The sequence below is a fragment of the Anomaloglossus baeobatrachus genome, chromosome 4 (assembly GCF_048569485.1).
Source record: "Anomaloglossus baeobatrachus isolate aAnoBae1 chromosome 4, aAnoBae1.hap1, whole genome shotgun sequence".
In the NCBI taxonomy this organism is placed as follows: Eukaryota; Metazoa; Chordata; class Amphibia; order Anura; family Aromobatidae; genus Anomaloglossus; species Anomaloglossus baeobatrachus.
The window spans coordinates 624,415,819-624,428,324 of NC_134356.1; the positions used below are offsets into that span (position 1 = coordinate 624,415,819).

Below are 12,506 nucleotides of genomic sequence, written 5' to 3' on the forward strand. Positions count from 1 at the left end.
GTCTGCTATCTCTCTGATGGATTTTTTCTTTTTTTTCAGCCTCAGGATGTTCTGCTTCACCTCAATTGAGAGTTCCTTAGACCGCATGTTGTCTGGTCACAGCAACAGCTTCCAAATGCAAAACCACACACCTGTAATCAACCCCAGACCTTTTAACTACTTCATTGATTACAGGTTAACGAGGGAGATGCCTTCAGAGTTAATTGCAGCCCTTAGAGTCCCTTGTCCAATTACTTTTGGTCCCTTGAAAAAGAGGAGGCTATGCATTACAGAGCTATGATTCCTAAACCCTTTCTCCGATTTGGATGTGAAAACTCTCATATTGCAGCTGGGAGTGTGCACTTTCAGCCCATATTATATATATAATTGTATTTCTGAACATGTTTTTGTAAACAGCTAAAATAACAAAACTTGTGTCACTGTCCAAATATTTCTGGACCTAATTGTATACCTTACATCTTCTTTGGCATATTTTTCTTGATGTTATATCCCTTTATTATGAAGGTTTTTATCCTATATATTTTTATCCTGTCATATATGTAATATTTTATGTATTATTTTTCATTTTTTTTATCCGCTGTGCTACAGAACACCAGCGACTGTCTGTCTGCAGTTTCCAACATCATGTCTGCTCTCTATTTGAAACTTAACCTTCCCAAAACTGAATTGCTATTCCTTCCATCTTCTAACCTCCCTAAACCTGAGATCTCCCTCTCTGTTTGCGGCACCACGATAACTCCTAGGCCGCTGGCTCGCTGTCTGGGGGTTATGCTTGACACCGATCTCTCCCTCACCTCCTATATACAATCTCTTGCCCACTCTTGTCGCTAGCACCTGAAGAACATCTCTAGAATGCGCCACTTTTTCACCATGGAGACAACAAAAACCCTCACTGTGGCCCTGATCCACTCCCGTCTTGATTACTGTAATTATTTATTAATTGGTCTCCCCCTAACTAGACTTTCCCCTCCCCAGTCCATCCTTAATGCACCTATCTGGCTATCGTTCTTTGGATACTTCCACTCTGTGCCAGTCATTGCACTGGCTGCCCATACATCATAGGATTAAATTTAAATTCCTTGTTCTCCACCCTCATCTCTGTCTATCACCCTACCCATTCTCTATGCTCTTCAAACAACTTTCAACTAACATCCGCATTAATCCAAACCTCTCACTCCCATCTCCAAGACTTCTCCCGAGCTGCACCAATCCTCTGGAATGCTCTTCCCCAAGAAACTAGGATGAACCACAACTTACACAGCATCAGATGCTTCATAAAAACACATCTTTTTAGGGTGGCTTATCACCTTCCCTAAATAAAATCAATTATTATATAACCCTTCCACTATTTCTCACAACATAATTCTCCCTCAAGCTCCACTAAACCCAAAAGCATCTCAAAGATTGGCCGGTGACTGGCTCATGTAGCCTTTATCTATCCCCCCATGTCTTCGAGAAGGCTAGACTGTTGTTGTAAATAAGCAATAGCCTTTATCTATCCTCCCATGTCTTCGAGAAGGCTAGACTGTTGTTGTAAATAAGCAATTGAACCTTGTGTCACCCCCACGACACTCCATTGTAGATTGTAAGCTCTTATGAGCAGGGTTGTCTTTATTTTTTATTTAATTATTGTATCTTCTATAACTGTTACTTATGTTTGTATATGAACCTCTGAATTGTAAAGCGCTGCTGAATATGTTGGCGCTATAGAAATTACTATTTTTAATTTACTTGTAGTCAATCTCTGTAGGTTATATGGTTTTAATTGACTGCCGTAATTTTAATTTTCATTTATATTGGCCCTGTGTCTAGCTGACAATATTTCTACGTGCTCTATACAGGAAATATGTGAAGTCAAATGTTTGTGATGCAAACTTTAAAGACTCAAGTTATCGCTAGTAGAAGTCTTCTTAACTGCCTGGCCTGGATGGAAAACATGGCTTTATCTCCCCTGTAGTTACTTTAGCACAAAAGGTAGCCATCACTATTTGGTCACAGTATGGTAATAATATTGGTCTTGGTCTTGTGCAGTGTTTTTCGCTTTCATATCCAGAGCAGCAGTTTCATCTGCTAAGGCCACACGTCACCGAGAAACATTTCACTGATGACGAAGACATCTTGTCTGGTCTTTTCTGTAGTCACATATGGATGCGAAACTTGGACGATAAAGGAACAGGACAGAAGAGGAATTAACGCCTTTGAAATATGGTGCTGGAGAAGGATGTTATCAATACCACGGATGGCAAGAAGAACAAACAAATCAATTTTGGAAGAAATCAAGCCAGACATGTCACTTGAAGCAATGATCACCAAGCTATGACTTGCCTACTTTGGATACATCATACAAAGCGAGCAATCACTGGAGAAGGACACATCATGGTTGGAAGAATAGAAGGAACAAGGTGAAGACGAAGACCAGCAACCTGAGGTCTTGATACTATTACGATAACAGTGGACCTGTCTAGGCTTGCACACGATTGATCATCCTACAGAGCATTTATCCAACAAGTCACCATCGCTCGAGATCGAACTGAAAGCCATTAAAAAAAAAAGTTCCATACTGGTTATAAACCAGTATGAGTATAATGAGACTCTGGATTAGACGTAATGAAAAGAAGTCCACTCACCTCTGCAAACTCTGACGCCCTTTTTCATACATTGCTGGTAGCCATTGTTGCAGCGGCATGCAGTTTTCTTTTCACAGGTCATATTTGATGGGCAGATCCAGTTGTTTGGGCATTGTTGTTCACCTGACGGGAACACATTGTTTCACATGATTATACATTTAATTAGTTTGAAATGCCCAATTTAATTAGTTGCTCTGTTAAAGCTGCAGTTAAAAAGTTAATTGTGCTAAAATGATTTATTACACAAACTACTAATACAGTTCACTTATAAAATGTTCCCTGATCTTCAACTACTAGCCCTGATCATGGGCGCCGGCAGGTGCGCAGCTTTGTGTCCGTCACAGCATAGTGTTTCCTGTGTCAGCACATAACCACAGTTGTGTCTGAAGCGGCGTTGCCAACTTGACTTTATATTTTTTGGGGACAACATTATCAAAAAATCAAGGACAGACAATATTTTTTTACAGATACATCGTAAAAACATAATAAATCATTAGAAGTCATGCACGTCCACAGCTTACAATTCTGGTATGAAGACATCAGTTGCATTCCCTATAAACTGGAAAATGTCAATTACAGCCAAAATTATTTGTATAAGTTTTTTAAGCTTCAAAAAAAACAAACATTTTTTACAGGGCAAAAAAGTGCCCTATTTTTACTGGTCTTGGCATTTCTGTCTCTCGAATACTTCTGAACAAGGGGGCGGTTGGTTTTTTTTTTTTTGTGTGTGCACACTACATCCGATAATACTGTTGTTGTTAGGGTGAACTCTTACAAAGTTTCACAAGTTACCTACTGCCTGATTCTAATTGGTGTAGATCAAGTGCATGCTTGAAAAATGAGATCAGACACACAGTCGGATATTCATCCTTCCTCGACCAAAGTTGGCCCAGACTCTGCTTTATTTCAACTGAAGCATGCCCTGATATAAGCTTGGAAAGGGGCATGTCCGGATGTGTTCATTGGTCAGTGGGTTGAACAATGTGTTAGTCCATGAGCTGATTGGTGGGCGTCATCGTAGGCGGGTCTATGTCATTGTGGCGCCCTGGACTAGCCAGGTCGTCACAGGTAACACACACACACCACCACCACCCTAGACAGTTACATTAGCTAAACACAAAACCCTTGTTGCCTCCCTCCAGGGTCTGATGTCCACACCAGGTGGGGCGGAGCCAAGCGGTTGGCCCCACCCACCGAGGAGTTCACAGGCCTGGAGGCAGGAAAATTGACAGATTTGTCCTGGAGGTTGAAGTGAGAGGAGAAAAGTGGAGAGTGTCTGGGTTTGTGGCCCAGGCACTGACAACAAAGATGGCAGACGGTGGTGGCCGTCTACAGGAGTGGTGAATTAACGTGGAACCGTAGGACCGGGGTCGGGCGGTGGCCTGCCGGTACTGACCGGGGAGTGAAGTGAAGCCAGCGCACACAGGCAGGGCCATCGGACCCCGACTAGGCTTGGAGTCGCCGTCAACAGTCAAATCCAAGTGTGACAGGAACCCCAGGGGTTTCCTAACAACCAAAGACCCGTTATAAGACAACCGTCCGCATCATGAGGGTATACAGCTACCGCCTAAGGCTAGAGACCCAAGTCCCAGCGCCTGAGGACAAACGGGCTCCTCCGGCATCCATACACCGGGGAGCGGACTACCGTTGGGGACCCATCGTAGTCCAGAAAGTACACAAAGGTGCAGGGAAAGACAGCCGCCATCACCTGTCCGGGGAGAGACACTGCAGCTGGCTGCGGGACCCGTCCATCCAGCCGTTTGGTTTACCGGAGACTTTGTGCAGCTCTTGCTGAGTGTGAGTGAGTACACCCTGCAACCCTGCACCTCACCTACCCTGCCTCCCCGTCACACCACCGGGCCCCGGGACCACCGACCCCTACCCACGGAGGGGGAAAACAACATCCCAGCTGCTCCCCACCATCGCTCCCGGGATCCCCGTCACCAGCAGCGGTGGTGCCCATCTTCACCATAACCCGTGGGTGGCGTCACGGACTAAATCCCCAAAACAAACCAAACCTCCTTTTCACTCACGGGCGAGGAGCGCTGCTTGAGTCCCCGGATCCGGCCCACCGCTCGAACCACCGAGCAGCAGCGCCGGACCCGAGCGTTAGCGAGCACAGCGTCCCCTCCGACCGCGACATCATTTGGGGCCATCTTGGTGATCGACTGATGGGCGGGTCTATGATGGTTCCTCTGAAGACTGGCTGGCTTATGTATAGAGAATTGATTTCATTGAACACACTTCTCACAGTGCTCTATGTCCAGAGGTTAATTAAGTATTTCATCTTATGGCTCTCCTCAACATTGTTACCCCCAGTTTGATCCGTTCAGAGACTGCAAGCACTGGGCTGAACACCGAGTGTCCCCAAGAACACCGTTGTTCACTCGAGTGGTCAGCAGTAGTGACCTGTGGCTAAAAAGGGGCTGTAAAATGGCCGTAGTATGCTCCAGGGGGCTGCATATGGAAGTCAAATGGTAGTAAGGCCCTGTGCGCACTAGAAAATGGAATTTTCTTAAGAAAATTCCACAGGCTCTTAAAGATTTCCGCACCTGCGGGAAAAAAACGCAAAAAATCCGCACCGAAATCCGCATGCGGTATGTTGTATATTGATGCGGATTTGGTGCGGAATTGCCGCAGGTTGTTCCCTACGGGATTTCACAGTTCTCCCCGCTCCTGCTGTCCATGGTGCTGAAGTTTCTGGGCCGTGTTTTTGTCCCGCGTGGCTGCCTCCGGCGCTCTGCTGTTTGCGGGTCTGCTGTGCACTGCATAACTGCATATGCATGAGCCGGCCTGGAAGCAGGAGAGCAGTGTCCGGAGGCAGCCTCGCAGGAGAAGGTGAGTATAACATCAGCGGTGACTTCAGTCAGCTGATGTGCAGTGATAGCGGGAGTCCTCCATCTGTCACTGCAAAGCACATCAGTGAAGTCCCCGCTGATCCCGGCGGCTCACTTCACTTGCGTCCTGACCCTCACAGTGAGCAGTCATGGTCTATCGCGCTCACTGTGAGTGCCAAGTGTAGCAGAGCTAGAAACGTCGTGGAACATCTTGTGGATTACGTCGGACCTGGAGGGCTGTTATTAGGGGTTAATAAAGTGGTGAAAGAGGGGGCTTTTTTGTCTTTCATTTAAAATAAAGGATTTTTGGGGTGTTTGTGCTTATTTACTTTCACTTACAGTTTAGTGATGAGGGGGTGTCATATAGACGTCTGCCATCACTAAACTAGGACTTAGTGGCAGCTATGGGTTGCTGCCATTAACTCCTTCATTACCCCGATTGCCACCGCATCACGGCAACGGAAGAGCCGGGAAAAGTCCGGACTGTTGCATCTAATGGATGCGGTAATTCCGGGCGGCTGCTGGCTGATATTTTTAGGCTGGGGGGCTCCCCATAACGTGGGGCTCCCCAGCCTGAGAATAGCAGCCCCCAGCTGTGAGGCTTTATCCTGGCTGGTAATTGGGGGGGACCGCATGCCGTTTTTTTAAAATTATTTATTTATTTTATTTTATTGTACGCTATAGACCCGCCCACCGGCGGCTGTGATTGGTTGCATTGAGACAGTTGTCACTCAGCGTGGGGGTGTGTCTGCCTGCAACCAATCACAGCCACCGGTGAGCAGGGAAGGAGTGAATACGAGATAGAATAATGAGCCGGTTCTGGAAGATGAAAGAGCCGTCGCGGGAGCAGTGTGACAGCCGCCTGGTCATCAGTGAGTATGAAGCGCTTGCTCCTACCCCTTTGGGCCAGATTCTGTTCCTCATAAACTTTATATGGGTAGCAGCATCTGGCCAGATACCGGGGATCAATCCTCCGCCGACCCAGAGTCAGCGGGTGATTGATCTGCCAGCCCTCGAAACCACAGGTACCTGTGGAAAAGAAGTGACATGCAATTGTATTTGCTGCGAAATCCCACAGTAAAACATGCAGCTCTCAAAATCCACATAGTGCGCACAGCACATTTTTTTCCCATAGGATTTGCTGGTGAATCACTGCAGAGATGTTATGAACATTTTCTGCAGCAAAACATGCAAGAAATTCCGTCTAGTGCGCACAGGGCCTAAGAGCTGGAGAGTTATACATACCATGAACGTTTACTTTTTTTTACCTATCACAGCCCTACTTGATGGCTAAGTGAGGTATATTTGCTCACTATGGGTGCTCGCTGTGCGCCTTCCTTTGCCAACCTTTTTTTAGGTTGGTGGGAGTCAACCATTGTCTTTCAATCCCAGGCATTTAAAGAACATGTGCCTCACTGGTATCGCTATATTGATGACATCATCTTTATATGGGACGGCCTTGAGGAAGAGTGCCATGCCTTTATCTCCAGCTTGAATGTCAACAATTTTAACATTCTTCTCTCCCATCATATCTCGTCTACAGCGGTATATTTCCTGGACCTGGAGGTTTCCATCAAGGACGATGGCCTCTCTACAAATCTATATAGGAAGGCCACAGCAACTAACAGCTTGCTCCATTTTACAAGCTTCCATCCACGGCACACCAAATCTGGTATACCCACTGGGCAATTCCTTCGAGTTAGACGTAACTGCAGTGAAGACAGTGATTTCAATAAACAGGCTCTCAATCTTACCTCCAGGTTTTTGGATCGAGGCTACCCCAAGAAGATAATCTCTCAGGCATACCAAAAGGCTAAAAGTGAAACGCAAGCATCCCTCGTCAGACCTAAACCGAAATTTAAGGACAATTGTGTCAGGTTTATAACCACGTTTAACGACGAATGGAAACAGGTGAGAGATATTTTACAAAGACACTGGCCTATTCTTACCACAGATACACAGACTTCGTTGGTGGTCTCTCCACAACCTCTTATTACTGCACGTCGGGCACCCAATCTCAGGGACCTCCTGACTTGTAGTCACTTTGTCAGACCCACAACCAGATTGCATCGTGGTGTTATCCTCAAAGGTTCTTTTCCATGTGGTGATTGTAACATTTGTGGCTTCATGAGGGCTACCCATGATGTCTTTTACAATCCACAGGATTCTACGAATTATTCCATCAAGTCTTACATTAACTGTAAGACTAAGAATGTAATTTACTGTATCGTATGCCCTTGTGACAAAGTATATGTGGGGCAGACTACACAAGAACTCAGGAAGAGGATTCAGAAACACATCTCGACAATCAATCTGGCAGCCTCGGATTCTCTAAAAGGTAAATCCATCACCTCAGTGGCAGCACACTTTTTGCAACAACATCGGGGTAGCCCACGTGGTATCCGTGTGTATGGGCTACAAAAATGCAGCACCAATGCCAGAGGGGGCACCTGTACTAGATGGCTCCTCCAAAACGAATCACGATGGATCTTCAGATTGAATTCCATGACCCCATTTGGGTTGAATGAGGAACTCCTCTTCACTGGTTTTCTTGGTTGATCTACTGCCCTTGTTTCTGGACTTTACCATAACATGTCACCTTCATGTCACGTTCTTTTCATTTAAATTTTCTAAATTATTCCTTTGTTTTCCTTTTTCTCTTCCTTAGGCACATTTCTGCTTAAATTTTTCTGTGGATCTACAGGTTTTTGCCTACCCTTGGATTTCTGCTCAAGTGGAACACTGGACCTGGTTTATCCAACCCATGTCCATGAGTTTGGAAAACATCATGAATACGGCATCCCATGGGCTGGCTTCTTCTTCGTGCATCCTGAATTCCGTTCTCTTGTTATCATGCCATCTGGTTGCTCACCTGCAAGTGTCCTTAGTTGTTATGACACATTTGTCTTTATGATACTTCGGCGCAGCATTAAGTGTATTGCCATTGTTTCTATGGGTATTATACCGCAATTGTGGCGACACATTCGATATTTCTGTGCAGTATCAAATATATCATCGTCACTATGGGCAGCTTGTCCCAATTGTGACCATTTTTACATGCTTTTTCTGTACAGCTATAAACATATTACTATTGTTATAATGGGTTTTGTGTCCCAATTGTGGCCACCCTGCTGTTACTTTTGCGCAATGCCGGGCACGCACATGCGTACATGGGTATGTGGGCACGTGCGTGCTTGCCTGTACTATTTGCAGCTCATTTGTACCATTTTGCGCATAAGTTTTTATCATACTTATGCACCATCGTATGTGCCATGATTCATTTCATGTCTGGCTATTTTCTTTGACTGGTACATCCGCCTTTGCTATACAACAATAAAAAATGGCTTAGGTTTAAAATGCTCATTAATAACTGTCTATATTGCCTTATTCTTCCTCATGCAATTACTGCATAGATAGGGTCATATCCATTATATATATTGATCTTTGTATGCATCTTCTCATACTAACATGTCTGTCTGTGTGGGCCCACACTGTTTTTCCATTATAAAGTTATTATATTTCTATTTATTATCTGGTCCTTTTCTTGTTGGTATCCTCCCATTGTTCTGCCCTCAGGTGGGAGATGCCCTCACACACAGGGTTATTCTTTGTGAACCCGTGTGCTATCATTGCTAACAGTGGGCGATCTGACGCGGTGGTTTTGTACCTCTGCACCGCGCCGACTCCACCATGTGCGTCTTGTTTACATATTCTGCGCATGCGCGCTCCTCCTGCTCTGTGCTCAGCAGTTTTTCTTTTGATCCTCTTGCCATTCCGTCCCCATGTACTGCGCAGGCGCGCAGACCACACTATCGCGCCAGTATTGTGGCCTCACTCCCGGCCGGCTGATCATCATGCCACCATATTGCCATGTGATGTTGCACAGCGCTGATTGCACCCTGCTTTGCTGCTGCACAGGTGCGTGTGTTCACCTAATTTATTTATGTACATATATACTCCTTCGTTGGGTATTTGTTTTACTTTCACTGATGAAGCCGCCCTTGCGGCGATACGCGTCGGGCCGTCCACTTTGAGCGGTTACTCTTGCCTTGCCCCACCTCAGGCCATGTGCATTTGACCTCCTTCATTTCCCTCTGGTGACCCCCTTGCCACCATCTATTTGCCCTGCTTCTCATGCCATATTTTGGTATTGATTGTATCACCATGCAGCCCTTGGAGCTTTCTGTTTTCCATCTCCGGCTCACATAGGTTTGCACCCCTTGGCTGAATGTTTATGCCCTCTTATTTTGGGCTTATATATGCTTTTGCGCCACAGTGATTGTGTTTTTACCACCTTGTTGCACATATGCTCTGGTGCCATTTCGCTATTGTGATATCACGCTTACTTACTGGTTTTTCCAGGGCATCTATGTCCGCTGTGACTGCATGTACATCAACCATTTATAGCCACCAATATACTTGGCTCCTTGTTGGCTTTATGATATAGGCTTTATGCACTTTATTTACGCAGGTTGATTATGCTATAATATCACCAGAGGATTCTCATGACATATGATATTTGATACTGCACAAATTTAGTGTATTTTATACTATTTATGTTGTTTGATTTTTTCCTCATATACATATTGGTACTTTGGTGTGATATTTTTGGGCTTGGCTCCGCCAAATGGATGTTTCTTGTCTTCATGTTTGTTTTTAATGTTTTTAACATGTCATTGCTATGTACCCAATAAAGGTGTTCTTTGTTTATTGTATTCACCCAGTGTGCCCCTGATTTTGTGTGCAGGATCTGTCCCCTTTTTTTGCACTATGCTGATGCTGTGACAGCTGAGATAAGTCTCCTGCAGTGTTTCGTCAGTATGCAACCCATCCTGACTCATGACATGGATGGGCTGCAGTTTAAAATATCTAATAGGGGATATTTTATCACATTGTTTGAGAAACCCTTTAAGCCTTTGTTGCCAATGTCAATTTACTTATTTATGTTTTTTTCCGCCCTTCTTCCAAGAGCCATAACTATGTTAACTGTCTCACTTTGTCATCATAGCCATGGGAGGGCATGTAATTTGAAGTACAGATTGACGTTCATTTTAACATCCTATGTACTGGAAAATTAAAGAAAATTACAAGTGAAATGGTAAAAACAAATTCAATTTTCATATTTTTTAATTTTTTTTCTTACTTCATTCATAAAAATATCCTGAAAACATGATTCCTCAGGTCAGTACAATTATGGCGAAAACAAACTTGGTGAGCTGATGTTCTTAATACTGTTCATTTGGTCAAATACAATATCTTTATAATTTCTTATTTTATTTTTTGGTTGAGCTGCAGTATCCAACAATACCAAATTCTAGCATTTTGTGATCTTTTCTTTCTCTCCTTACGTCGTCATCCAGGTAATTATTTTTATATTTTGCTAAAAGAGAACTTTTATGAATGCAGCATTTTTTTTTATTTTTTTCATTTGGGGGAAATGGGTATGATTCAAATATTTGTATTTTATATTTTTAAAAGCATTTTTTTGTTTTTTTATTGTTAGTAATCTTTGGGGACTTCAACAGATTGTGTCTAAAAATGGCATGGGAAATGGGCACCTGAAACAGTTCACCCACCAAACCGTATGCCATGAAACAGCTGAAGAAAAAGAAACACAAATCAGCACTGCCTTATTGTGTAGCTTTATTGCAGGACCTTAGGTATCCATGTTTATGACCACAAGCAAGTGACTAAATAACTAACTGTAACTATATGCTTGGTCGTTACCATGGATACCTAAGGTCCTGCAAAGCCCTGAACATGAGGTAACGGTAAAATTCCACTTGCTAGAGACCTGTGCGTATCTCACATTGTATCACCCGCGGCTTTGCCTGCCTCTCTCCCGACAGGAGCAGGATAGCTGCATAGAAATACATGGAGCTGTCCCGCTCCTGTCGGGAGAGAGGCAGGCCGTGCCGGGTGATGTGATGCGAGATACGCGCGAGTCTCTCGCAAGTGGAATCTTCCCCTTACCTCAGGGCTTTGCAGGACCTTAGGTATGCATGGTAACGACCACGCATATAGTTACAGTTAGTTATTTATTCACTTGCTTGTAGTCATAAACATGGATACCTAAGGTCTTGTAAATTCCTGAACATGAGGTAAGAGACATGGCTATGAACTATACTACATATCTAATTGGAGGTATTTGCCAATATTATTATTATTATTATTACATATTCTATATATTTTGATAGAGTCTTGGAGATGGGAATACCCCTTTAAGCAATTTTGTTAATTCCTCCAGAACCATGTGATGTGAGAGACTGATAAACTCATACACAAAACGATTACTTCAGGTTTTTGCTGGTAAAGGCGGTGTACTTAATTTTTCAGACATCCCTTCTACATTTTGGTTTAAGGTTTTTTTTTTTATAAACAAATAATGATAATATATAAGTTATAATTTCTCATGCGTTGATTGTTTTGTTTTTTTTTACCTCCTGATGCATAAATCCATAGCATACGCAAAGGGTGTACTTAGTTTTTCTCATGTCAGTAAGCTCCACATAGCACACAAAAGGCCTGGAATTTTTTTTGTGTAGCTGACATATAGTTTGAGATGTCCCAGGGTAGGATAAGCCTTCAGTACCAGATCAGTTTGGATGAGACACTTGGTACCCCCACCGATCAGCTGTTACCGGCACCGGCTGTACCTCTCGGATGCTGCTGGAGTACAGCAGCTATGACTTTCCTTTAGTCGCCAAGGAATGCGGATTCACCCCTATTCAAAGGGGCCACTATTTGTCCGAGCAGCTTTGTCTAGTAGCATCTGAAAACTTCCAGCCGGCCCCAGGAAACAGCTGATCAGTAGAGGTGACAGGTGTCGCACCCGCGCCAATGAGATATTGATGGTCTATTCCGAAGAGTAAGCCATAAATAAAGAGGTGGTGGCCAACATCTTTAAGCCTGTAATTGAGGAGTTGTTTCTCAGGCACCAACTACTCAAAAAGCCCTCTTACCCCTTTCTATGAGGAAAAAAAAGTTGCGCATTGAGAGTTTTTCTAGCTTGTTAGAATATATATTTATGTGACATCCATAG

The 12,506-nt window shown here is 44.0% G+C and overlaps 1 protein-coding gene across 1 annotated transcript in view; it reads right to left on the minus strand.

Moving 5' to 3' along the window:
* The window catches only part of LOC142301932 (adhesion G protein-coupled receptor E3-like), a 251,123-nt gene that overhangs the window by 210,613 nt on the left and 28,004 nt on the right, over positions 1 to 12,506 (minus strand). Inside the window, exon 3 of the mRNA XM_075342989.1 lies at positions 2,628 to 2,750. Within this exon, the coding sequence (XP_075199104.1) occupies positions 2,628 to 2,750 (123 nt within the window). The remainder of the gene's footprint in view (positions 1 to 2,627; positions 2,751 to 12,506) is intronic.